The 27,307-nt window shown below is 31.7% G+C and overlaps 3 protein-coding genes across 8 annotated transcripts in view; 2 read left to right on the forward strand and 1 right to left on the reverse strand.

The window, feature by feature from the left end:
• Window positions 1-6,693, forward strand: part of LOC111626344 (mitochondrial dicarboxylate carrier-like) — a 29,612-nt gene extending 22,919 nt beyond the window's left edge. The window contains exons 9-10 of the mRNA XM_023369686.1: window positions 6,366-6,422; window positions 6,541-6,693. Coding sequence (XP_023225454.1) covers window positions 6,366-6,422; window positions 6,541-6,645 — 162 coding nt within the window. The 3' untranslated portion in view covers window positions 6,646-6,693. The remainder of the gene's footprint in view (window positions 1-6,365; window positions 6,423-6,540) is intronic.
• Window positions 6,694-6,707: 14 nt separating this feature from the next.
• Window positions 6,708-12,950, forward strand: LOC111626341 (sodium/potassium/calcium exchanger 4-like). Of its 3 annotated transcripts, XM_023369673.1 has the most exons (10): window positions 6,708-8,562; window positions 10,129-10,311; window positions 10,389-10,472; window positions 10,539-10,645; window positions 10,713-10,813; window positions 10,894-10,984; window positions 11,833-11,968; window positions 12,041-12,268; window positions 12,341-12,442; window positions 12,610-12,950. In XM_023369673.1, exons 1-10 carry the CDS (start codon window positions 8,499-8,501, stop codon window positions 12,933-12,935), a joined length of 1,422 nt encoding a protein of 473 aa, XP_023225441.1. In that variant the 5' UTR covers window positions 6,708-8,498; the 3' UTR covers window positions 12,936-12,950. The 3 variants fall into 3 exon arrangements, with proteins under 3 accessions (XP_023225441.1, XP_023225439.1, XP_023225440.1); XM_023369671.1 differs by having other exon boundaries at window positions 11,833-12,268; XM_023369672.1 differs by lacking the exon at window positions 6,708-8,562 and adding an exon at window positions 9,307-10,054 and having other exon boundaries at window positions 11,833-12,268.
• A 77-nt stretch (window positions 12,951-13,027) lies between these two features.
• LOC111626343 (DDB1- and CUL4-associated factor 17-like) lies at window positions 13,028-27,099 on the reverse strand. 4 transcript variants are annotated; one of them, XM_023369677.1, is made up of 12 exons: window positions 26,380-27,099; window positions 26,181-26,277; window positions 24,335-24,623; window positions 23,529-23,695; window positions 23,372-23,458; window positions 20,664-20,780; window positions 20,496-20,598; window positions 20,291-20,400; window positions 18,517-18,653; window positions 17,122-17,287; window positions 13,733-13,891; window positions 13,028-13,675 (listed from the first exon to the last, which is right to left on the reverse strand). In XM_023369677.1, the coding sequence occupies exons 5-12, from the start codon at window positions 23,420-23,422 to the stop codon at window positions 13,517-13,519; spliced, it is 1,002 nt and encodes a 333-aa protein (XP_023225445.1). In that variant the 5' UTR covers window positions 23,423-23,458; window positions 23,529-23,695; window positions 24,335-24,623; window positions 26,181-26,277; window positions 26,380-27,099; the 3' UTR covers window positions 13,028-13,516. The 4 variants fall into 4 exon arrangements, with proteins under 4 accessions (XP_023225445.1, XP_023225446.1, XP_023225442.1 ...); XM_023369678.1 differs by having other exon boundaries at window positions 24,335-24,606; window positions 26,384-26,399; XM_023369674.1 differs by lacking the exon at window positions 24,335-24,623 and having other exon boundaries at window positions 26,384-27,099.
• Window positions 27,100-27,307: the final 208 nt, after the last annotated feature.

Genomic DNA, 27,307 nt, shown 5'->3' on the forward strand with positions numbered 1-27,307 from the left:
GTTTAGCAAATTTTTCACAGAAAAATAATTTATCAGGAAACACACACCCCTATTCGATGCGCTGCTTCAATGAAAACAAGCTTAATTTAAGCAATGGCGTCGTCGAACGGTGCACACTCAGTAAGTAATCCTACAATTTTTTGTTTATAGCATAGTTTATATGGATTACTAGCTGCAAGATCCCGCTTCGCTGGGGTTTTATTTGTATGTAATATAGTTTTTTTTATATATATAAAAGACTGTTTTTCTAAGTAATCTAGAATCTAGCTGCAAGGACCCACTTCGCTGGGCAAAAAGTAACGATAGTGAAGATTAAGATAATTATGTTATAGTTAATCTTACCCGTTTTCACAGAATGCAAGAATTAGGTCCCCCGTTTTCAGACTAATTAGAGAATTTTTACGTTTAGTCAAACGAACTATTTTCAACGTTTATGGAACGTTTACAATCGTTCTATAATCGAACCAATATTCGAATTTTATGTTCGAATTTAATTTGAACAAATTCGAACAAATTTGAACATTGTTCAAATTAAATTCGAACAAAACATTCAAAATAGAAAGCCACTTTCAACTACTTTTAGCCTCATATATCCTGCACCCTTATGGCTATCGAGACGCAACCACCCCTATGCACGAATGGAGACTTGGGGCTACCACCACATACAAACACCATTCACGTGCGATGTGTAGTTTTGGCGAAAAAGTGAAATATAGGGACATACATGTCCATTTATATATATATATATATATATATATATATATATATATATATATATATATATATATATATATATATATATATATATATATATATATATATATATATATATATATATATATATATATATATATATATATATATATATATATATATATATATATATATATATATATATATATATATATATATATATATATATATATATATATATATATATATATATATATATATATATATATATATATATATATATATATATATATATATATATATATATATATATATATATATATATATATATATATATATATATATATATATATATATATATATATATATATATATATATATATATATATATATATATATATATATATATATATATATATATATATATATATATATATATATATATATATATATATATATATATATATATATATATATATATATATATATATATATATATATATATATATATATATATATATATATATATATATATATATATATATATATATATATATATATATATATATATATATATATATATATATATATATATATATATATATATATATATATATATATATATATATATATATATATATATATATATATATATATATATATATATATATATATATATATATATATATATATATATATATATATATATATATATATATATATATATATATATATATATATATATATATATATATATATATATATATATATATATATATATATATATATATATATATATATATATATATATATATATATATATATATATATATATATATATATATATATATATATATATATATATATATATATATATATATATATATATATATATATATATATATATATATATATATATATATATATATATATATATATATATATATATATATATATATATATATATATATATATATATATATATATATATATATATATATATATATATATATATATATATATATATATATATATATATATATATATATATATATATATATATATATATATATATATATATATATATATATATATATATATATATATATATATATATATATATATATATATATATATATATATATATATATATATATATATATATATATATATATATATATATATATATATATATATATATATATATATATATATATATATATATATATATATATATATATATATATATATATATATATATATATATATATATATATATATATATATATATATATATATATATATATATATATATATATATATATATATATATATATATATATATATATATATATATATATATATATATATATATATATATATATATATATATATATATATATATATATATATATATATATATATATATATATATATATATATATATATATATATATATATATATATATATATATATATATATATATATATATATATATATATATATATATATATATATATATATATATATATATATATATATATATATATATATATATATATATATATATATATATATATATATATATATATATATATATATATATATATATATATATATATATATATATATATATATATATATATATATATATATATATATATATATATATATATATATATATATATATATATATATATATATATATATATATATATATATATATATATATATGTATATGTATATTGTACATAAGGTGATTATAATTAAGATCACACACTAAAAATTCACACCCATTCTAATATAAGTGGCTGATTGAATGATGATTAATATAATATCGTGTTTGCCAATGGCTGGTCGTTTTAGTGACGTTACTAATATCGGTGTTTTAAGGAGCAGGGTGGAGAGTTAAAAGAATGAAATATCTGGTGTTTGATGACTGTATATTTAATTGCACTAAAAACAGTACTTGCTCTACAAGTTATACACAGTGTAAATATTATTATATTATCTTAATAGGAAAAGTCAGCATCAAAAGTTTTTATTATCGGGCCTTGTTCTAAATGGCTATTCTAAGAATGAAGATTTGATTAAAGAAAGAAAAAATGTTACAGAAAGTTTTGTAATGTTTTATATTTGTAAGATTAGATATTCAACATCCTATATCTGATTTTTTTTTTTATAATTATTAACATTTTTGAATATAGCATTACTTTGAGAAATTATATTGCTTTCTAGATATACAAAAGAATAGTTAGTAAAGAAATATTCTCACACATTATTCATTAGATTAAGTCAAGTAATGTGGATCTCGCTTTACAAAGTATGCAACTGTTTAAAATATTTTATTTTCTGTAATAAGGGAATGATAGAAAAAGTATCTGCATTGAGTTCAAATATTACCAAATGAATAGAAGAACTCCTGTTCACTTTAACATTACATTTACTATTCTGTGTCTACTTTTTGACATAATCACTCATTTATCCTGTTTTGCCAGTTTGTTTGACTCTCTTATAGAATTCAATTTGCTGGTTACAGAGCTCTTCATCAGTCCAAATGGATACAACAAACAGTATGTGAATCTGTAGTGACAGTATCATAGTGTTCTATATTTACATTAAAAACATATAACAGTTACATTCAGACTTTTTATACATTCTAATATTTATTGATAATTTTATGGAAATTCTTAATGAGAAAAGATTAAAAAGAAACTTTAACAAAATATTTTAATTTGCATATAATTAGTTAAGTAAACATAATTCTTACTAGAAATTAATTTATTGTAGTCTTTTACAGTTTATTTTAAAAATTACATTAAATTAATGCAAGAATTGATCTACTCGATTCCAAAAGAAAAGTGCTGTTGCAAGAGAACTTGTGCTGGATATTCAAATATCAAAAGTCTTTATATCTAATCCTTACAAGCTCACACAACAGCAAACAAGTGATTTGAGAATCGGTAACAGTATTTCACCCTCCCATTGTATATTCAGTTTTCATTTGTCTCAACATGCCGGATCAAATATGCGGACTAATCTATCCTATGACCAAATATTGATTTTTGAGGAATTTTAATACTTAATTAATTGTTAACTGTAATTTTTGTAATAAACTTGCTGGATAATTGGCATTATTGACAAGAATTGTCAGGGAATTAACTTTTTGATATTGAATACTTCTTGGTTCTTGCATTCAAATATGCCCATTATTAGTTACTAATTATTTTACAACTGTACAAAGCAAATTGACATACTGTATAGGATCTGTTGCTTGTTTTCAAGAACTGTTAGCATTGTTAAGTTGGAGAGAATCATTATATTATGTGAAAATTTAATCTTATATTATTTGTATGTTAAATTTTATAATACACAGTATGGAATTAAAATAAAAATGTGCATTTTACATATCAAATTTATGCCTTTTCCCTACACTTTAGCTATAAACATGCAATAGATGGTCTTTATCAAGTGTACAAAAATGAAGGGGTACCTCGTTTGTTCTCTGGAGCAACCACAGCAACTTCCAGAGCCATTCTTATGACCATCGGACAAGTAAGTAAATAATTAGTTTTCTAATAAACAAAAGTTACAATAAAGACTATCTAATTGAATTTGTGAAATTTTAGATATCCATGTACGAACAAATCAAACAATTGCTTATGCAAAGTGGATATTTTACAGATAATCTCTTGACTCATTTCACGGCAAGTTTATCCGCCGTAAGTAAACGAAAATTTATTAATCATTTTACTAAATAAATAAATAAATTCAAAGTAATTGTTTTAATTAGTGAAACTAAATTTAATTAATTTGAAGGCAAGCATAGCCACCACGATGACTCAACCATTAGATGTCTTAAAGACAAGAATGATGAATGCTAAACCAGGAGAATACAAGGTAAATGAAACTAAATTTTTATATTAAATTTTACAGGAGATAATTTGATAAATACAGTATTTTAAATTTATTTTTTCATTTATCTCTTTTAAATTATATTAAAAAATACTTCTTCAGTCTTCAAAAATTATTAGTTCCTTTTTTATTATAAGTTTTGTGGTTGTTTATAAGTTCTAAGTAGTTTTAAACCTTTCAGTCCATCGTTGGGTATAGGGTGACTTGACCATTGAATGACTAATTTAATGTGAAGGTGTAGTCTAAGGTTATTTTGTTTGTTTGCTATTTTTTCCTAATTAATGAGATGTAACTTACATGTATGCTTAAAATGCATTGTATTACAGAAAGATGATGCAATATAAAAATAAATCCTGCAACTTCCTGGCTGTTATGAGATTTTAATTAAAAAATAACTTTCATTTTATTAATCATAATAAATAAAATTGTATATGGTGCCATCCAGTATGATATTTTGTTATAAATTTTAATATTATTAACTATTATAAAATGGCAAAAAGCTTAATTTTGAGGGTAGAGATTAGTTTGATAAAAATTGTAAATGCTAATAACGAGTAAAATGTTCATAAAAGTCTGACTCCACTCGAGATACAACACACAACACTCCCACATCTCCCTACCCCTTGACCTTTAACCACCAGAATTTAACAGCATCAATGCCCCTTATACACAAGCCACTGTGCTAAATTTCATATTTTAATATTTACTCCATCCTGAGATATTAAACAAAACAAAATAGATGCATGCATGTGCACAAATCCATGAAACTTTTTTCTTTTTACTTTTTTGAGTTTAGATGGTCTCAAAGCAGAGATTTGCAAAAATACTTTGAAGGTAAAATTTGACACAATGCCAATTGTGATATATACATAATAGCCAGGAAAGAAGATATAACCATCTCTTTGAAAGCATGATCTTAATCTTACGAAGTCAGGAAAACCCAATAAATGATCCCCACTGAATTAACCCTCGGCAGGAAGCCACACACAGTCACATACCCAAACAGAATGTAAAAAAATCACTCACATTCGTTCACCGGCGCAATCTCGGCTGCAATTTCACACATTAACTTAGAATTCCGGCGAGCGACCAGAGTAGTCGTTCACCAGTAGCCAGTCATTTACAGGTCAAGTCGACCTATAAACCTTATAAGAAACTTCAAAAAGCATTAGATAAAATACTTTCTGCTTTTAAATTCAAATCTTCTGTCGAATGCTTTTTGTCTCAAGCAGATGCCCACATTCTGTGCCAGAGAGTTTATCGTAATATATTAGAGTAATATAGATTCGACACCAGTAAACTTTTAATCCCATTTTTCTAATCTCATTTAAGTTTCTTTTTTCTTTCCATTTAAAAATAATCACTAAAAATTATATAGCCCAGTTCAATTCTTCTTTATTATTGTCATCCACTTTCATGCCACAAGGAATCTTCATCCGATTCCATTTTTTTTCTTAGTGCCAGCACGGAAGTGGATAATAATAAGACTCAAGTGGGTTTATGTAATTATTTATAAGATAATGTAAACGAAGAGAGTAGAAGGACCCGTGGAAAGTTTACAAGCATCGAGTTGTAAATTAATTTATATTAGGATAAACTATCTGGCAAGGGTGCAACTGTTCAAGACGAACAGGCACAATCTTCTTGTCATTAATTTCTTGACAAAGGTCGGAATGTATGTTAAATTCAAATGTACTGTAACTAGAATTGAAAATAAGATACGCTGGTTAAAATATTCTTAAAAATATTTTTTCAGAGTATATTGCACTGCATAGCCGTCACGGCAAGAGTGGGACCACTGGGCTTTTTTAAGGTACCATTTTAATAATATTTACTTTAATAAATGGGGCAGACAAATTTAAAACTCGAGACGCGATATTCTACATTGTTTCGAATTACACATTATTTATTTATTTAATTTTTTTTATCAGGGTTATATTCCTGCGTTTGTTCGATTAGGACCTCACACCATATTGACATTCGTTTTCTTCGAACAACTCCGCATAAATTTCGGTTTTAGACGGGATTCCAATTAATGTTTTTATAGTATAATACATCAATAATATATATGAAATATTCCAATACCAAATGGGTTTTTTATTATTTAGTACCATATTATTTGTTTATATTTTTATATATTAAAGTTTATATTAAATATGCGACCGAGACGAAGGTTTATAACATTTGTTTTAATCGTCCGCCGCATTTAAATTTTTAAAATGCACAAGAGAAGGATTCGAAGTTACAGATGTTTTGTTTTCATAAGAAAAAATATTAAATTGTTTGGAGCAAAAGTGTCGTTGGCACGGCAGTTTTTATTCGTTTCAAAAGTAGTGGGTAAACAGCTGTAAAACAAAAATTTGATACACTTTACAATACTCTGGGTTTAAAAATTAATTTTGAAAATTTTAAAGGAATATTCTTTTATATCAAAATTATAATACAACAGTAATATTCGTATACCAGGCCCTTCTGTTGTAATTAGAACCCAAGTTACTGTACCTTTTGGACTACGCCATGTCCGAACACATTTTCTAAAATATTTTAATTGGTGCTGTAGATATTTATTTTTGATAGAATTTTTTTATATTATTAATTTGAATAGGAACATTAGAAAATTGTTTAATTTGTGATAATTTAGAAATGATATATATATAGATAATTGTTGTAAATGGTTTAACTGTATAAATATATTTATAATATTACAAAAGTATAAACTGTACGTTGTTATAGATGAAAGGATTATAAATGTTACATTTGTTAACGCAGGAGAAACGTAGTTATTAGATTTGTTAGGGGAATTGTCGAAGACGAAATTGCAATTCTTTTCTTTCTAAGATAAATCATTTTTTCCGCCACAAACGAGTTTTAATTAAATTAGAAATTGCTAAAGATTATAACGGCGGACAGAAATAAATCTGTAACGATTGATTTTGTTAGTTAAATCTAAGGAAAACCATAAGTTGCATTGTACTGTACTTGGGTACCACCACATATCATAATTTGGATACAAATTGGAAATAATCAGTATTTGTCTGGTCGCGGGTGTCTTCTGTATCTGTCCACAAATATTATAGTAATAAATGCAATTCTTGCCCACAAAATCACAAGTACACGTTTGTAATTAGCGGAGCTGGAATGTAGGGCGGCCAGCGGGTTCCCGTACGCCCGGTCGCGGACCCGACGGAAAATATCACCAACCAGTGGTGCTTATGTCGAGTTTACGTCGCTAAAATGTCCACCACTCATACGCCGCACCCATACCCAACGGGTCATGCGTCGTTAACCTGGCAGAGTTCTATAATTGCGAAGGTACTGTACTGTACAGTACGTATCGTTCGTTACCTAAGATGTCGATAAGGTTTTTGTTTATTCGATTAGAGTTTTAATTATAAAATTTGCCCTAAACGAGGGCAACGTTTATGCCGAACGCCCTTACAATCGGCCAATATAGACGGGCGTTGGGATTTAAATTCGGGCACGGGTTAGGCCGAACGTTTTAAAGTAGTAATTCGGGACCGTTACCGTGAGAAGTATACAGAATCTGGTAATCGACGAAGGTGGAAAGACCATTGCAACTTGGCAGTGGTCTGTAATTTGACCAATCGGCACGTCTCCGCGGCCCGAGATAGATCCCAATTTCGAATTTTATCCCTATCGGAAATTTGGTGGAAATTCCTCTATCGTTTACTCCGGGTTTAGTTTTCAAATTTTTCGTTTAAAACATCAATCCGTACCGCTTTTGTGGTACGAATTGATCTTTTAAAACGATGGATGTCCGTTATGGTGACTTGCCTGCGCGTTGCGCATACGTGTGCGTATTTAACTTTATTTCGTCGGGCATCGTCTACGTTAGAATTGTTATTGGCTATTCCGCCGGAAGGACGAAATGGTGAAAGAAGAAAAATATGGCCGGAGAGAATTTCCTACGGACCAAGCGGAGAATACGTCCGGTAAGTTTACATCGTCTTAACTTGATATATATTAATTATTTTACGAAAACGAATGCGTAATATTACGCAAATGGAATTTCTCCGCCTTTAAACGTGTGCGCGGTATAAATAAAATGCAAAGTTATATAAAATATTTAGTCATTTAGTCGTTAGCGTTAAATAACTAAAAGAAAATAAAAAAGAGAAATTGTTTAAAACTTAAGACGCAATAACGAAAAAGGAAACGAAGTAAAATATGAGCGTGGGTGTCTTAGTAATCGATAATCGCGATCAGAGTCGAGAGGATGGTGTCGTTTTACCATCCCGGGCAGACCTTTCTCGCGACCCGAACTGATCTCAAATTCTACCTCGAGACAGGTAAGAGAGGAAACGGGGAAGGGAAAGCCCTATCAATTAGAAAAGAGTCGAACATGAAAAACCTCCATCCTCCAAACCTCATGAAGTCCTCCATCATCGAGGACACGGAGAAGCTTCCTCCACAGTTCCTCCGAACTTCCACTTCCCAGTTCAAACCTCTTTCTACATCGTCTTCGAGAGAGACTAGTTGTGTTGTCATTCCTGTCGCCGCTGCCCCGGGACTGTTCTTCAGAAAACTGAAGAAAGGATCCAGGACTTCTCCATCGAACTAAATTTAATAGCATCAATGCTCCTTGTACACAAGTTACGTGTGCCAAATTTCGTCTCTTATAGATGCCAACAGACAGAATACTTTTTTTCCTTTTTGGGATGGTTCAGGTCTGGAGATTTGCATAACTCTCGGAGGGTCAAATTTGACGATTCCAATGTTTTCCCTTGTTATGTATACATAAAAACCGGGAAAGTAAACTTAAGAATGTTTAGAAATGCATTTAACTTATCGCTACGAAATATTTTCTTTAGAAACGTTTAAGTAAATGGTCTTGTTAGATTTTTTTTAATTTTTAAAATAAGTAAGGTCGTTTTGACTCGCACCATTTTAAGACTTCTTTTCTTTGCGCACTTTTACACGAGTTAGAGTATTCTTTCTAGCTCGTTGCGTTTACACGACACAAATGGCACGCCGCTTGACTAAAAAGAAAATGGCGGACGTGTATCGATGGGGCTTAAGAAAATTACGTAAAATTTCCGCCACTTACAATTACTTCGGAGTAATCATCGGCGACATTACGGCCCGATTACGAATGGCCAGGCGAACGTCCGATTGTCTATCCGTGATAGCGTCATCTCCGATATATATTTTTTTACCCCGTGTAAAATTAATCTAAAAATAATCCCGTCGACGGTATCGATTAAAATATAAGCCGCAATAAAAAAAAGATCAGATAAAAAAACCACTTTATCTTTTTAAATATACTTACTGACTAATAATATATTAATTTTATCGATATTTTAAACAATCGTCACGTTTTATATCTGAAAAGTTGGCTTATATAAATTTATTTACTTGTAAAAACTCGGTCATTCGGAGCCTCCCCACAAATGGAAAACCTAACGAGTTCCGTACATGTTTGGGGTGAGTGATCCTTTAATTGTTCTAAATTAGGTTTCGACGTTTAACTATTATATTTTATGGCGTGTTTAAAACAGGAACCGCCGAAACTCCGTGCGTAGATTACGGAATGGGGAAATTTCCCGGCACTTTTATGAGCCAACGACAGCGTTTTTACGGAGGGATCGCCGTTCACTGCCTGATAATCCTTTACCTGTCGTCCACTGCCGCTCTGGTTTCCGAATACTTGTGTGTCCCTTCCCTACAATTGGCCATTCGCTGTAAGTGTCGCTACCCGGACCCCCGTTATTTGCAGTTGTTACCAGCTTTACCAGTGAATCGTTTCCTTTCCTTCTAGATATGGGGATACCCCCGGACGTGGGTGGGGCAATAGCGATGCCACTGGCCACTTCTTCGGCGGAACTGGTGTCCTGTATCGTAGGTGAGTACCGGCCGTGTCTAAATTGCGAGAATGGGATTAACGTTGGATTTTTTTTTCCTACTTCAGGATCGTTCGTGGTCGATAATAACGTGGGAATCTGGACGGTGATCGGAACTTCCGCTTTCAATCTGCTGGGTTTTACTTCTCTCAACTTGCTTTTCTCCCTGAAAAAAGTAAAGCGCCGGCGCCCGAAATTGGCGTCTGGATCCACGCGTAACGCGAAATATTTTGTATTTTCAGACCATAAGTGTGGACGGTTATCGAATCACGCGAGATTGCTTACTGAATATATTGACGTTGTCGCTGGTGGTGTGGATATTATATGACGGGATCGTTCGTTGGTTAGTTGTTTAAATACGTTAATAATACTTTTTCGCGAAACGTGACGTTTAAATCACGAATTTTAGTCTCTCTTTTTTAGGTGGGAAGCTGTGGTGTTGACCGTATGTCTACTTTTTTACATCCTCCTGTTAATTTTCGATAGAAAATTAGAAATTATCGTTAAAAATCAGGTTAGATCTTTATTTTTTAAAAAAAAAACTTGGCTTACGAAAGGCATATTTAACTTATAAAGGATTTTTCGCCCCGCCCTATAGGAATACAATGTTATATTCCGTATTTATGATCGCGATCCTTTTGGCTAACTGCATTTTCGAAATTTTGGGCTTTTCTATAACTTTAAAGGGTAGTTAAAATTCAGATTGTCATTAATTACAGAAATGTCACCCGAAGGAAATTACTTTTTTAAAATACGTATCCCGTTGAGCCCACTTAACAAATGTACTGTACAGTACCTAACAATACCACCGCTTATTTAATAATTGCTTACGTGTACGACATATTCCTCTAGAGATAAACGGCGCATTAAACAATATAAAATTCATTGTTACTTTCCCCGGCGGTTATACAGTATATAAGTGAGGAAAAAGTATGGCAATAGGCAAAATACAACCCTCCGGAGATTTGTAATTTTTGACTCGAAACGAGTATTTTTTTTGGGGGGATTTCGTTCACTCAATTCGAAGCTTAATAACTCTCGCGCCTTTTATTGAAAATTTCTGAAATTTTGCGGGTTTGGGTATTAGAGGGCAATGTTTCCAGAAATTTTCGGGAAAATCGGACCGCCGGGATACGGCTTCCATCCCTTAATATCTGTCGAATCGATCGGAAGACGAAGGTGACGGTAGCAATTATTAGGGGCGAACACAAAGAAACAATGCCGGAAAAGACCAGCAACGCGTTGCCAATGTTTTAAAAACTACCGGTATCTACACAGTAAACGAGTGTCGGTTTGCTCGTACACCAATCGGAGTGTCGACCGGTAATCAGGCGAAATAAATTTTTGTTATTTTAACAATAGATTGGTAATCCTCGCTTGTCCGTAAACGGAGAGGCGACCACCAACGAAGTGGATCACGTAAAAATAGAAATTTTCATAAGAAATTTCGGACGTTCCACTCTGGCCACCGATTATCCGGTTTTATTCCAAGAGCAGAGTATATTCGTCTCCTCTACACGATTTTTTAAGATAAATTCTCTGGGTTTTAATGCGCATTCTTTGTCTCTAGTTAGAGATTCGCTAGAACAACAAATGTGGAAGCTTAAGAACGAAGACAAGGGACGGTTGTTTAGCGGGTGGCGAATAATTATGTATCCTGCCATCTACTGTATAAGCATCATAGCATCGGGATGTACCAAGTACAAACACTATAAATTGTTTACGTCCAGTTACATTTTGTCTTTAATTATACTCGGAGGCATTTCTTACGTTTCTCTCTGGATGGTGACCGTAATCGGTAGGTAGAGCAATTAATACTGTATTTATTGCCGTGATAATCGATTGTATAATCCTATTTTCATTATTAAAGGTTATACCTATAAAATACCCATAGCCGTGGTGGGCGTGGTCCTATTTGCCGTAGGGTCGTCCATTCCTCAAATTGCCTTCGGCGCTTTCGGAATTAGAAAAAGTAAGTACGACGAATAAAGTATAAAGGCGCGGGGTGACTCGAACATCGGTTAACTGTTCGACAGGGAAATTAAATCGCTTGTATAGCCGGAAGGCAGTTAATCGACCTTGGGTCCACCCCGTATTCCGCCAGGTTTGGAGATATAAACGTGTACTTTTCGTTTTCAGTTTCGGGGGAGAGGATTCTATCCAGTCCGTTGGAAAACAACCTGTTCGGTATCCTCCTGTGCCTGGGAGTCCCTTGGTCTGTCAAGTGTCTGTGGGTGGAGGCCGAAGGAAAAATAACGGTGGACAATTACGCCATTTTCTTGTCGTTGGTTCTTCTCTTGGCCGTCGTTTCGGCGCTGTTAATAATCGTCTGTGTGTTCAGGTGGAAGATAAGGAGGAAGCTGGCATTGGTCTTTTTGCTAATTTACGCAGTATTTATTGCAACCACCGTTCTTTTACAGACCGACGTAATAGGCCACTTTCGACCTCCTCCGTGCAAACGGTAGGCCGTGGAATATATAATAAAACAATTGAAAAATTGGTATAGCAACCGAAAAGCGCGGTACAAACGACCCGTATAAAAACTTCTATTATACCAGTGATTCTCAACCTTTTTTTCGTCACATTACACTTTTAATAATTTAAAATCTTGGCGGCATCCACGTTTACTTCTGCAAGTAACGCAGGACAACCGGTGGCGTCATAATTGTGATTTTTAAATGCCGTTCGTTATTTACGTCACATTTTCTAAACCCCTTGGTAACTAGCGGCAGTTACTGGTAACACTGGTTACAATTTTCAAACGTTCCTTAGGAAGGTAGAACCGATTGAACTATTTGTTTTACGTGGTTTGTGTGTGGGTATTCCCAGTGGCGGCACACTTAAAAAATCTCGCAGCACAGTGGTTGAGAATCACTGTATTACACAATAAGAATAATAATAAAAACTGCAGACGCGGCACGAAACCCGAACGAAGTGGCAGTGATCAATCTTTAAGTAAGGCGCAACCGTTTCATTCCCTACTTCATAATTTGAGCTGGGTTAAAAGGTCGAAACCCGCGAGGCAGTTTGCGTAGGGCACGGAATATCAGGACGTTCTTTGGTGGCTCTTTTTGCCTTTACCTCTGGGCGCATTCTTCCCGGGCAGAGATTCTAATCTGTAGATGTAGCAACTGTACTGAGAGATTTTATTCTTCACCAACAAAATGAAGGTTTCCAGGTCCATGGTCAGGGTGTAGTCTGAAAGCTAAGCAGATATTCTATGGTAAATATGGAGGGGGCTAATTATTCAAAGAGTATTTACCTCGTCCATTTTCATGTCCAGACGAACGGTCTTGATTTTGTGGCCCGTCTCGTTGTCGTACAGCACTATTTTTCCGTTGTGAAGGTCGTCTCCGGGAGCGAATCCCGCCACCGCGTACACGTCCAACTCGTTCTCGTAGTCGTCCGACAGGATGCTTTTCTGTCGATTTTAAACGTTTTACTTAAGTTATATTTTAATGCCGAGGTTTATTCGTACGATAAAATAACAAATATTGCATATCGATAAATACACGTTTCCAGACAACAAAAACATTGGCAGCGCACTTGAACGTTGGGTTAAAAAACCCAAGTTTACGAAAATAAGCGGGCAGGTAAATATGTATGGTGGTGCCACGTACGAATAAAACAAAACGAATAATGGAAATCGGCAGCATAGGAAAGTATTTGCATAAAAGAGTTTGTAAAAAAATCAAGTATTAGGGGCAGTCAAATGAAAACAAGACAGGTGGGAAAAAAGTAAGTAAACTGTTTATTATTTCAAAAGTAATTGCCATAACTGTTGATACATTTATCCCACTGTGAGACAAGACAGTCAATGCCGTCATAGAAAAATGTTTGCAGTTGCCACAGAACCATGATTGTACCCAGGCATGCACCCTTTCTTCCAAAGCAAATTGACAGCCACGAATGTCTTTCTTTGGGGCTCCAAAACATGGAAATTGCATGGGGAGAAATCGGGACTGTATCGGGAAGATGTGTATGGACTACACTGCAGAAGTTCCCAGCAAAACTTCTGCAGCATAGTCAAAACAACCTTGGTAACATGTGGGTGGGCATTATCCTGCAACAGAATGATGCTGTCTGTCAACATTCCTGGGTGTTTGGATTTGATGGCAAGCCTCAATTTTTGCAGAGTTTCTATGTACCGCCGTGCATTAATTGTGGTGCCATGTTCCAGAAAGTCAACAAGCAGTGGACCTCCATAGTGATGTTGAACGCACACACGACTTGCCAACCTCACTTTGAGCATGTCTAACAGACAAATGGCACGCACAGTGGTGAATGTTTACGCTGGTCCTTCCTAATAGAAGGCACTTCTATTAGGAATCAGGAAGCATTACCAACTTCCATGCCACACTTGTTATATAGTCTGTCTTGTTTTCATTTGACTGCCCCTAATAGATGTGTTTCGTGCTGTTCCTCAATTCAATGTACTGTACTGTACTGTACATCTCAGACAAAAGTACTCTACAAAGTCGATATTGTGTTTTCGCCATTCGTCAAGAAACAATTTGGATACATCTCTAGCTTTATAAACCGGATTAACGTAATGGCTATCGGTACGGGAACAAACAGCAATAAACGTGCCGGAAGGTGCCCAATGGCGCCAGTTCGAAAGACGACAAATTAAGGGATGTCATAAAACAGAAGCACGAATTTCTGCATAAAGGAATCAATGGAAATGGTAACCTAAATTCTGTGGAAAATATGCGGACTTGTGGTCACGTGTCGTTTACAAAAATGGACACCGCCGATTCGATACAGAGGAGAAACAAACAAATGCCACACAGACTTCAGGGGAGAACTTGGATAAAAGTTTGTTAAAATCCTTTGCGGCATCCACGACGGACAGACTGATACGAGTGCCATTTAAGAAAGGTGTGGTGATTGATTTCTAATGCGTCGATCGACACTTTGCCATGAAATTTGATATATTCCTGTTTTGACCTTATCATTTCGTCCGAGATTCTGTGTTGACTCAAATAAAAGATCACAAAACAAATTTTATACTGGTTTTTTTTACAATCCTTATTACACATATTACAATCAATGGTACTAGAAAATATATTTAATCTGCACTCAAGAACCTTTATAACAAAGTACAGTAGAGCCTCGAAAACTCAGCCTAATGTGGACCGAAGGGTGGCCGAGTTTGCGAAAATGCCGGGTTATCGGGAATGGCGTTAAAAAAATAAGTACGAGTGTAGAGTCCTCAGAAAATACTGTACTATACTTGTATGTATTGTTTGCTTGAGAATACAACAAAAAATAAACTGCCCAAATATCCTTAAACAAAGGAAAAGTACGTCTTTTATGAAGGCATAGAGCCTTTACTACATGAAAATGAAAATTAATGAATACACTGTGCAGTAATTTACCTGATAAGACAGACCTCAGAAAAATACTTTATGAGGCATAAAGCTGTCTTTATCATGAAAAGTAATTAACTAAGGATTTTTTCGCTCTGCCAGGGTGTGGCCGAGTTATCCGGAGTGCCGGGTTATCGAGTGCCGAGTTTTTGAGGCTCTACTGTAACAGCAAAATTTTAATGAATACTCGAAAATGTAGCTATTCATTAAAATTTTGCTGTTACTGTGTTATAAAGGTTCTCGAGTGTAGATTATCATTTCCAGTAACTCAGTAAGAAGTTGTTTAAATAAATTTAATATTTTCTTATTCTTACTTTGTGATAATTTATTAAAATGGCACTTTTTACGACCACCTCGTACTTTTGTCCGGGCACTGTATAATGCCTACCTATTAACCGCATCATCTGAGAAGAGGGACCCACCAGTGGCAAAGCTATTCTGTTCCCTGAACACTGGGAGTTTGGACAGGCTGACCACGTGGAGTTTTCCAGGTTTTCTCCGTGTCTGTAATGCCTGAATAAGGGCCAGTTACCCTTAAAAAGACCTCCTGGAAGGCATCCCCCTAGGCAGATTGCCCAAGTGTTGCATTGCCATAACTTAATATAATAAAACCAAACTGAGAAGAGTGCAGAAGTGGCAAATCCTAAGAGGAAGGTTGTGGTATCAACGTTTGAGGTACAGTGGAACTTATCGTCAAGCGTGAAAATGGTACCTATTGCATCATTCTCAAGGACAAACAAAAGTGACAAATGAGGCTAAAGATGTGACCATGTCAACCTCAGAGTTTGTGTGTTGTCAAGGAGATGGGAAGTCAACCAGTGATATTGTCTCAGATGGTATTATTTGTGAAACAGTTGGGTGGCTGCACGATGACCTTAAGAAATGGAATGTGGCCACTCCTTGGTAAGGTATGGTAAATGCAATTTTTGTTGTATCATACTGTATTTATGTATTTTAACTATTGTTTTCATATTTAAATTTATCAAAATGGGTATTGTTTAGGATCTGAGAATGGATTAATTAGCTTTCTGTTATTTCAAACGGTGAAAATTGATTGAGAGTTCAATAAACAGGCATTTGAATTGCTGCTTCGAGCCGCATGAATACCAAAGGAGGCTGTTTTGCAATTGGCCAAAGGCCTGCACAAGTTTGTTGGTTCAACAAATACTTTAACTGGCAAAACTAACTTGAATGGCAGCCAGGGGAGCTCCAGTTTATATTGATGTGATGTGAATGATTAAATTTCTATTTGTTTCAGAGAATTATCATATTGACTCACCTCGCAAGCCATTATGGCATCCAAATTAAATTTCTTCTTTATGATTCTCTGCGTCCTCCTCTGGCTAAAAGTCTCTCTAACAATTTTCTCATTTTCTTCCAAGTCAATGGTCAGACATTCTGTCAGACTCATTGAACCATTTGTATTTTCATTCAATTTGTAAAATCTAAAGAAGAATATAAATCACTTTTCATTCAATTTGGTTTAAAAAAGTGTTTGAAATACAAGTTTATATATTAAAAAAATCCAAATATAAAAAGTTAATTAGAAGTTCTCTCAACTTCTATAAATGTGAGACACATGAACCAGACAACATAACTGGTAAATAAAAAGAACAAAAAATTAAGAAATGATTATTAACAAGAAAAATAGGAAAACTGTTAAAGATTAAAATGTCTCAATTTTCCAACAATAAAAATAAGGACAAAATTTTTGTTGTGGCAATAAAATGGGAAGAGCACAACCACTCTGTCTAGTCTGACTCATGTGGCCATATATAAGGTCAAACTTCTTTTGGCAGTCTGGATTGTGCATAACATATACATAAAGTTTGTCAGGTTAATTCGTAACCTGACAAAATTTAAGTGCAAAAAAAAAGCTAAACTTTATAGAGTCAGGCAACTGATAAGAGAATGCTTCTTATAATCATTAACTACAGATCTTTCTACCTTAATATATTCTAGAAGCTCACGACTCAAGAAATTTCCAGATTAACTGTTTACCATCCATTGGTTCCACTGTAACCTAGTTTATTACCTTTGTATATGCTAGTACTGTTGTAATTTATGTAGGTTTTAGTTAAAATAAACAGAAATTACATTCAATATACCTGCCGAGTATACCAAACATGCATGCCAACTTAAGACATGACGTGTAGAAATATAGCTCAGACAGACTTCGAAACTTAGAATGGAAAATGGCAAATAATAATGGTAAGTATAAATAAAACTTCTGGCATTACCTCGGAAATTCATCAACTATCCAGGTAGTAAGGCATTCTGACTTTGAATTTTATGAGAATTATTTCAAGTTTCTATCAATAGTGCAAACGAGCATGTTGTTAGTGGCAGTCCTCCTTGCTGGAGCCTTTTTTGGGCCTGTGGCAGGCTTGGCTGGGAAGCCAAGAACCGGGCCCGAGTCTCTGGAACGAAATGCCGTGGAACTGTCTGCCTCAGCCATTTGGCCAAATGCCCATTTTGTACCAACAGACACTATTTGACCCGACAAGAACCAAACAATAATTTAAGATTATTTTGTCTGAAGCACCAAAGTAGCTGTCTTGTGCCATATGGTGTAACCCATGGGAAAATAATGCAACCATAACACATTTAAGATAAAATATCTGTTGCAAAATAATATATTAAAAAAGTTCTTATCCTCAAAAAATGCAGTCACCTGATGGAATGAGCAGCGTGATACACCAATCGACCGGAATCGTCAGAATGGAAAGCCACAGAATCCGCTTCGGTGCTGACATTGGGAAAATCCAGGCATCCATTTTCTGCCATGGTGTGATCAGCCAGAGAACAAATCTAATTAATAAAAATAAAATCCACATAAATTACCACTTTACATAAAATATTTTTTACACTTAACATTGTAAATTGTGTGACTTTCGTTATAAAAACATGTTCTTGTTACTTCGTTTTTAGGAGATGATGCTAAATAATATTCAAATTTCCTCCATAGTATCTTTGTCTAAATAAACATTTAGTTGTAATCAATAGCAATTTTATAATCTTAACCAAATATCAATATCTTAAAAGAAAATTGATTATTTTGATATTTACAAATTAAATCCAACTATTCCTGTAAATTTATTGTTGTATTACAAGGGTGGATCAAATATAAACAGTAATTTTTTTTAGACATTTATTGATTGATAATATACACAAGTGAAAACTTTAGTTCTTCTCTACATATCCTCCTGCAAGCTCTACACACTTTTGCCAACGATTTGGAAGATTCAATATCCCTCTCTCATAAAAATATTGAGGGCGAGTTATGAGCCAATTGTGCACGTGCTCCTCGACTTCTTCATTGCTTGCGAATTGTTTTCCTCCAAGTGATTCCTTCAAGGGTGTGAACAAAAAATAGTCACAGGAGGACAAGTCTGGACTATAAGGAGGGTGTTCGAGGGTTTCCCAGCCCATTTCGACCTGACCTGTTTTTGATTTCTGGTCAACAACCTCGGAACCCATTGGGCACTAATTTTTTTGAAGTCAAGATGATCAGTGATAACGGATTGAACACTCCCATAGCTGATACCCACTTCTGATGAGATTTCTTCAACAGTTAACTGGCGATCATGTTCAATAAGCTCTTGAACAGCAAGGATGTTGTCATCTGTAAGGCTTGTCCTTGGGCGTCGATCATGACCTTCATTTTTGATACATTCTCACCCACCCTTAAATTTTCTGACCCACGTATACACACAATTCTGAGACAGTGTACTGTCCCCAAACTGTGCTTTCAATCAACTAAAAATTTCCGAGGGTTTAACGCCCTCATTAGTTAAAAACTTTATGCGTTTGATGCGTTGTGCAACAGACGAATGTATCTTTTGCTCGGTATGGCTGTACTGACGACAGAACTGAGCACACTAGTTAACCAAGCCAGTTCCCCCACTCCTCACAAACCAAACATCTGCTGCCCTCTACATCATCTAGCTAGGAACTGCATGTTAAGCAGAATAGCCAAATTACTGTTTATATTTGATCTACCCTTGTATCAAAGAATGCATTCTGTATGAATTTTGAGGAGTTATTATACACATGAACTAAAATAAACTAAAATGATTTGGTGCAGGATGAAAAACATTTGCCAAAACACTGAAAGCATTATAAACATCTTACTATAATTAATTTACCAATTTGAAGGAATAAAGAACAGAATCATTTGTAAATATGATAACAAAGGAATAATATTTTGCAAGCAGCACAACTGACAGATCGTGTGACAAAATCTGAAAATTTTCCAAATTTGACAAATAATAATTATTTGTCAAATTTGGAAAATTTTCAGATTTTGTCACAGAATGTATTCTGCAATTATTGCAGAATACATTCTGTAAAGAATATAGGAAAAAATTCCACCCCCATATTTTGACTTGCAAATAATCTGGCATAAATTTTACTTAAATGTAACTAAATGTAGACACAAGTTTAACCTGAAAAACACCTTCTCTTCTGGGTGGTGTGGTCACGTAATGCCAGGGATGCCCTCCAATGTGAAGATTGAAATCAGAACACTTGACTTCGAAGAGTATGGGAGGTGCAGCTGCCAAAAAATATTATCATCGTCATCGCTTAAATTTAATTATCGAATAAAAGATTTAAAAGCACATAATTATTAAATTACATAAAATACGATACTTCTAATTTTGCAATTTAGAGGTAATCCGGCGGGATAACATCCTACAACCTGGCCATCAAATTCCTGGCAAGGTTTGTTTAATTCAGCTTTATAAAGAATCCCCTAAAAAAACATGCATTAATGAAATAAAATCTGGAATTATTTGATCAAAAAAATTTTCTACTTACATCCTTGATCAACTGCCTAAAATTATAAAGTTGTATTGTACCATTAGAAGCGCTTCCGTAACCCACAATTAACAATCCTTCCGATACATTAACGTGATTGCATTTGTTACCGAAGATCTGATAAAAAAAATTAATTAGTCAATAAATTGTGATTCCTTTTAATAATAAGAGATTCTTTATAATTAAACTGCTTGTAAATTAAAAATTACCACACAGGTATTAAAAGTACTTTTATTTAATTTTTTAAATACTATGTGCTTAACTTAGGTTTTTATATACTGTACATTGATCCACACTTTTGTTTATATTACTTTTGTAAAATTATGCATTTATGATAAATCCGTGGAAAGAAATAAGGAAGAAAACTTGACACAATCTGCTGCAGAGGACTGGAAATTGATTTCCAGATATTTAAAACAATTTTAGAAACTTGTAAAGATTGAAAAATGAAACCAATAACTTCATAATGTAGTAATTGAAAGAAAACTAAAAATTCAAAATGTTTGTTTAGTATATAAAGCACTCTAAAGCCTGAATTTTATAATTAAAAATGAGATTAAATATCAAATCTAATTTCAGCTAATTCCAAAATTCAATCTTTTTACCTACCTTTATCAAATATTTGAATTAATTTTATGATAAATTAGGGCTTATTTTTTTTAATTAATGTGGTATTTAGATTTTGCTAGTCTTGTGAAATTTTTAAAATATTAAATGTCGGTATTAGATTAACATTCATGATAACTTTGAAAGATATTAATGTTTTTACACAAGCAATTAAAGAAAACAAAGTACTACCTGTTCCTATCAAATTGATAAAAGAGTGAATGCAAGAACTTTCAATTTATGAAGAAAACTCTTATGGAAACTTTCCTGTTTTTACTATCAATATAAGAACGCAAAACAGCACAAGGGTATCTACGTCCTTCAGGGATCAATCTCTGTGTTTTGCTGATAGAACAGACCCGAGATTAATCCTGGAAGAATTGCTTTTAAATAATTTTATGAATCAAACCCAAAAGCTTAAGAAGATGCATCCGTGAACATGAAATAATAATCTGTTATTTACTATATCCAGCAATAAAAGTGAGTAATTATTTAAAATACAGAATATACAATTTTTAACACAAAATGATGGTACTGTTTAAGTAAGGACCAAAACTGGGCCAAAGTTGGCCAGTTATTGGTCCATACTTAAACAGTTATATAATGATAAATATGAGTGAAATGAGATATGTTGATAACATTTTAATAGTTTACAAGTGTAAAGTAGGAAATATACAGTACATATTATAAATAGAATTATTAGTTTAGTGGCATTAGTAGTTAAAGTGTTTCTGTTTTTTCTCAGCCTTAGATGAATTTTTAAATTAAATTTTTATTTTTACACTAATTTTCAAAAAATTAAAAACTGATATTCATAAAGTTTTCAATTTTAAGTAGCATATTCCAACATTTACAAAGAAAAACTAATTTTTTAATGGAATATGTTTATTGCACTATGTTGTAATATCAATAAAAATAGTGTTAAAATTATTGATCATTTTGGAACAAGATCATTTTTCATTATGAAAATTCTGTTGTGTTCCTTTACCACAAATTTCTGAGACAATTCAATTATAAACACTAGTCTTATAGATTTTGTGCAAAATATAATTTGCTATAAACATTTAATTTTCCAAAATTTTTGTTTTGTGCAACAAATTATCACTTATCAAACATTGTGCAACAAATTATCACTTAAGTGGATCATCCTTTGTGTGTGCTCATTTTGTTGACTTGGGATGACAAACAAAATCATAATGAAATTTAATGGCTAGTTACCGCTTCCAAGAAAAATGTAAATGCAATATAATATACAACTAACTGTATCCATTGTATATTACATTCATCAGCTTTTGGTCTGTCACCTGTACTTGACTTCCAAAGCATCTCCTATGAGAGCTGTTTTGTGCATTCATTATATAAGGTTAGATGCACCTTTTTTTATATTTGGCAATAAAGTCAAAATTGCCTCAAGCAAACTTTTATTTTTATATCACATTGCTCTCAAACATTAAATTCATTTGTAAAATAACTAACAAAGATAATAGAAAAATTAAGTCTAATTCCCAGATATATTTTGGATAGAAATTCCAAATGAATTTTTCTTCTGTATCAGAATTTTTGCAATTGATAAAAAAAAATTATCAAAGTTCATAACCTTTAAACATTACAGAAAATTTTAGAATTAGCAGAAAATCACAAGAGAAACACTTGGATAGCCAAACGTTTCTAGTTTAAAGTAAAAATTTCCTTACAATTATTTTAGTAGGAAAAAGTTATGAAAATTTTCATATTATGAGTCTATTAGAAATGTTCCTTCAATGTAGAGAGATTAAAACTAGAATTAACTAGTAATTTTAAATACAAAATTTGTGTTTGACTAACTAAAACAGTAAGAATTTTCTAATACTGTATTTTCTTTCTCAGATACATTTTGGCTGTCAACCAGTGTTTCTGAAGTTATTGAACACTACAAAATGACAACTTTAGCTAACAAATTTATATTAGTGAATTTCCACACAATAGTAATTTATAGTGTTACTTCAGAGGAAGATTATTGGGCTTTGATTCAATTGAAAGTCAATATGTTAGAAATAATTTAAAAACAAGTCTTTTGTAAAACCAAATATGAATTTTTGAAACAAGAAATAAATTACTAATACCTTTCTGTCAATTTCTGTCAAAGCGATAAATTCTAACGGAAAAACTGACATAAGAGCAATTGCAACCAAAACTCTTGGCCTCGTCCCCTGTAAAACAATATAAACTGCATCACATGGGTTACATTTAAAACTACAAAAACTCAAATATTTTATTTACCTGAACCTGTACTTGATTTTGTATTGAAGTGATTACGATATTTTCCCCGTGCGTCTCCCACTCGACATGTTTGAATCTATAGCGGCTCGGTGGTCCCAAATAGACATTCTGCAATTCTTTTCCGGTTAAATTATCGTAGGAATTTAGCCAGTTATCTTTAGTCAATCCTAAGAAAAACGACTTGTAAGTTTCAACGTGAGTTGTAAAGTCAATCTGAAAGTAATTTTAATGCATGCGTCTTTACAAAAATTTTAAAAGGATAAAATATTATATAATATATTTTGCATTTAGAATAATGATAAAAAGATTAAAATTTTTCATATTAAATTATACTTAATTAGAAAATTACTTTTACTTAATTGAACAATTACTATATTAAAAATAACTGACATATTGTCTGTGTTATACTCCTACTTGTAAATTATCTTTGAATTCTTCTCCCTGTACTTTTTGCTGTTGTATTGCCTTTGGCTTTTCCTTATTTCGATTGCAATGATATTTCTTGATGGTCAAAGAGAAAAATCTTTGGAAAAAGAAAAACAAATGCAAGACAATTTTAGACCAGAGGAGGGAGAAGAGGCAAGGGGTTATCTGGTGACATTTTTTCTAAAAATAATGACCAACTTGTCATGTTTTGGACCTGATCCAGCTAAGAGAATGAGAAGCTTATGCAGCTCTAAACATTATCAAAAATGAAGAAAAGCCAAAGAAAATACAATCACACTTCTTATCCACAAATATAAATTTATTTCAATACATTAATTCAACAAACATATAGATTGATGAGATAAGGCAATGCAACATACAGATTATCTACCAAGAGAGAATGCCTCCCATGAAGACTTATGGAAAATTGGTCTCTATTTAGGTGTTAGATATATGAAGAAAACCCAGAAAACTCCATGCAGTCAGCTCACTGTTTGGGCACAAACCCGGAAACCATTGAAAGTGAGCATCAGTAATTGGTCTTCCAACTACCTGCGTTCGGTGGATTTATTCATTTCGCTATCGATGGGTGCAAACATTATATATCAACTCGTAACATATCACAGACAAAGGTCTTTTCTGTTTTAAGATACTTGAAATAAAAATTATCTAGTAAAAGATTAATAAAATTATTTTAATCACAAAATTAATCTTAAAAATTAATTAAGACTTCAAAATATATTGAAAGAGACATTCCAACAGGCAATCCTCAACTTTCAGACAATTTGTTATTTGTACACGATATTTTGATACCACTAAGTATCTTTTTTATAAATATATGCCTGGTTCATACTTTCATACATCATATTTACTTCAATTTAAGACACACCTTAATTTCTACATGCTCAACTAGATATATACACACAATTTTTGCTTAGAAAAAAAATAGACAACATAAGACAAATTTATGCCAGCAAAATCAATCCTGTCGACAAAAATTTGTTCTATATTTATTGCAAGTACGATAAGGTATATATTGCTGTCTTCTGTGGTATTGAAGTCAGAAACCTCTAGACTTTCTATATTAGGCTCTTTCGAATCAATGCTGGATTTGTGGCTTAAGTCTTCCTAAGTACAAACATACTCGGTGCCATTTAAAGCATTGGAAATGAAACACTTCTAAAAAGATCACTGCATGACTTTCTAGGAGTTAGAGAGTTGGAAACTTTAGTTTCATTTGAAACTTGAGAGTTCATTCCCACCCCAAAGAGGGTACAATGGGAGCTCTTTAGCTTCTTTAATAGAACATTTCCTAACTCAACTGCAGACAAAAAATTATTCTTAATTATCAATTGATTAACACAATATCAAGCCATATCACTTTCTTCAGGTCATCCCTTACATTGTAAATATATATGATTGGATAAATCAAACAACAGCTGTCATAATAAATTATAAGGCGCATTAGCTAACTGTAAAAATTAGATTTCATTAAATTTTATAAATGAATTTGTTACGAACTTTTATTATATCGTTATACTTCAGATCTTAGATGAAACCTTTTTCCCAACAAGGCATTTCCACAGTTTCATGTACTCATTTCATGAATAACCATTCATGGAATGTATGAAAACTGTTTAATTGAACTTAAAAACACCTTTTATTGTTAGAACCTAGTTTTGCCTATTTTCACTACTTTCAAAAAATTCCCAAAATCCACTTTGCTTTTCTGTTTTTTTGATTATTATCTAAAACAATGCCACTAGATCAATATAAAACTGATAAAACTCAAAGTCTACTACATTGCAGTGGTTCCCGACTTTCTTTAAACTAGCGAAATGTTTGTAATTTTTAAAGTGTGGGATGCCGAGAAGCTGGCATTACATCAAATATGCCCTTACCCAAAAAAATGGGAAGTGATACTAAAGATCTGCATTTCTTATATTTAAAAAATTAGGAAAGTAAAACAATGTTGTGTTGATTATGTATTAAAAAATAAAAGGAATTTGATTTACAGATGTCACTTATGGTACTATGATTTAAAAGTGATAAATACATCTCATTTGCTTATATTTTCAATTAACACAACATTCATAGAAATGTATTTATCACTTTTAAATCGAAATGTTTTTACCATATAAATTGAGTATTGCCAGTAACTTATATCTCCAAATAAAAAAAATACATATATTAAAAATTTTTAAATTTGCTCAAGAAAATTCTTACCACTGGTCCAGAATATATAACGGCATCTTCGATCTTTTTTTGCTTTGATTGAGGAGGTAATTTATACAGTTCACTTGGTAAACAATTATGTCCATTACTAGATATTTATATTAAAAGGTTATGTCTGTTTACTTTTATTTTAATAATTGCATTAAAATTTAGAACTTCAATAATTAATAGATATAAAATAAAAACATACATACAGTGTTAAACATGTCTGATAATTGTTGAAATATAACTTCCCACTGAAAAAATAAATAAATTTTGCTATAAATAATTAAAAGTTTTGGCTTAACGGTAAACCATCGATTATCCGAAAGCTAATTAATCGACTTTAGACAATATTAATTCCAAAAATTATAAAATTTTTGTAATAATGATTGTCAATAGTCTTATGTAAGTCCACTATTGACCTGTCACAGGTTTCTAAAGCATTACATTTCTATGTCTTAATCTTTCTTTTATTATTGAATTAGAATTTAAAAATATATTTTATTTTATGTAAGATTATATATGTTTCATTCTTTCTCTACCAAGTATTCTTGGTTATTCAAAAAAATCATGTATCCAAAAATGTCCAATCATCATTATTTCAGATAATCGATGCTATACTGTACTTCATTCGCATACAAAAAAATGTACAAGATGGTTTACCAAATTAAATTGATTGACTTAGTTCATTTGTACATTAAATTTGGTTGCATGTGACTGAGTTCGGTTTCATTGAATTTGTTGTTTTTGATTGACTTGACTGGCATAACATGTGGATATTAGAAACTGCATTGCCAGTTATCTAATATCCACATTATTATCAATAATCAGTTTAAAAACATAATGGTAATTTGATATTTTTTACCAATAAAAATAAATATGTAATAACTTTTTAAGCCAAATACTTACTTGTACACACTTTCTTGTATATTTATACTTTTAAATATTAAAGACACAAATGCATCAAATGTTTTTATTTCAACCGTAAAAGTGTTTTGTCGTTTATCTTTTAAATTATTACTTTACAATATTTGAAGTATTATATTAAGCATTAAGCTGAGCAATTTGGCAATTCATTTCTTTACTTGTAACACCTAGATCAAACTAACAATTTTAGTTGACAAAACAGAACACAT

This window comes from Centruroides sculpturatus, unplaced genomic scaffold (assembly GCF_000671375.1).
Source record: "Centruroides sculpturatus isolate CEXI.00-Female unplaced genomic scaffold, Cexi_2.0 scaffold26, whole genome shotgun sequence".
Lineage (NCBI taxonomy): Eukaryota > Metazoa > Arthropoda > Arachnida > Scorpiones > Buthidae > Centruroides > Centruroides sculpturatus.

What these genes read in the sequence shown, in the direction of transcription:
- LOC111626341 (XM_023369671.1), top strand. Translation starts at nt 8,499, where the DNA reads ATGGTGAAAGAAGAAAAATATGGCCGGAGAGAATTTCCTACGGACCAA. An exon ending in CCTACAATTGGCCATTCGCT is followed by an intron (nt 10,312 to 10,388) that starts GTAAGTGTCGCT and finishes CTTTCCTTCTAG; the next exon opens with ATATGGGGATACCCCCGGAC. An exon ending in AAATTATCGTTAAAAATCAG is followed by an intron (nt 10,985 to 11,832) that starts GTTAGATCTTTA and finishes TTTTAACAATAG; the next exon opens with ATTGGTAATCCTCGCTTGTC.
- LOC111626343 (XM_023369674.1), bottom strand. Translation starts at nt 23,422, where the DNA reads ATGTCAGTTTTTCCGTTAGAATTTATCGCTTTGACAGAAATTGACAGA. An exon ending in TTAGGCAGTTGATCAAGGAT is followed by an intron (nt 20,599 to 20,663) that starts GTAAGTAGAAAA and finishes ATGTTTTTTTAG; the next exon opens with GGGATTCTTTATAAAGCTGA. An exon ending in TGGACATGAAAATGGACGAG is followed by an intron (nt 13,676 to 13,732) that starts GTAAATACTCTT and finishes ATATCTGCTTAG; the next exon opens with CTTTCAGACTACACCCTGAC.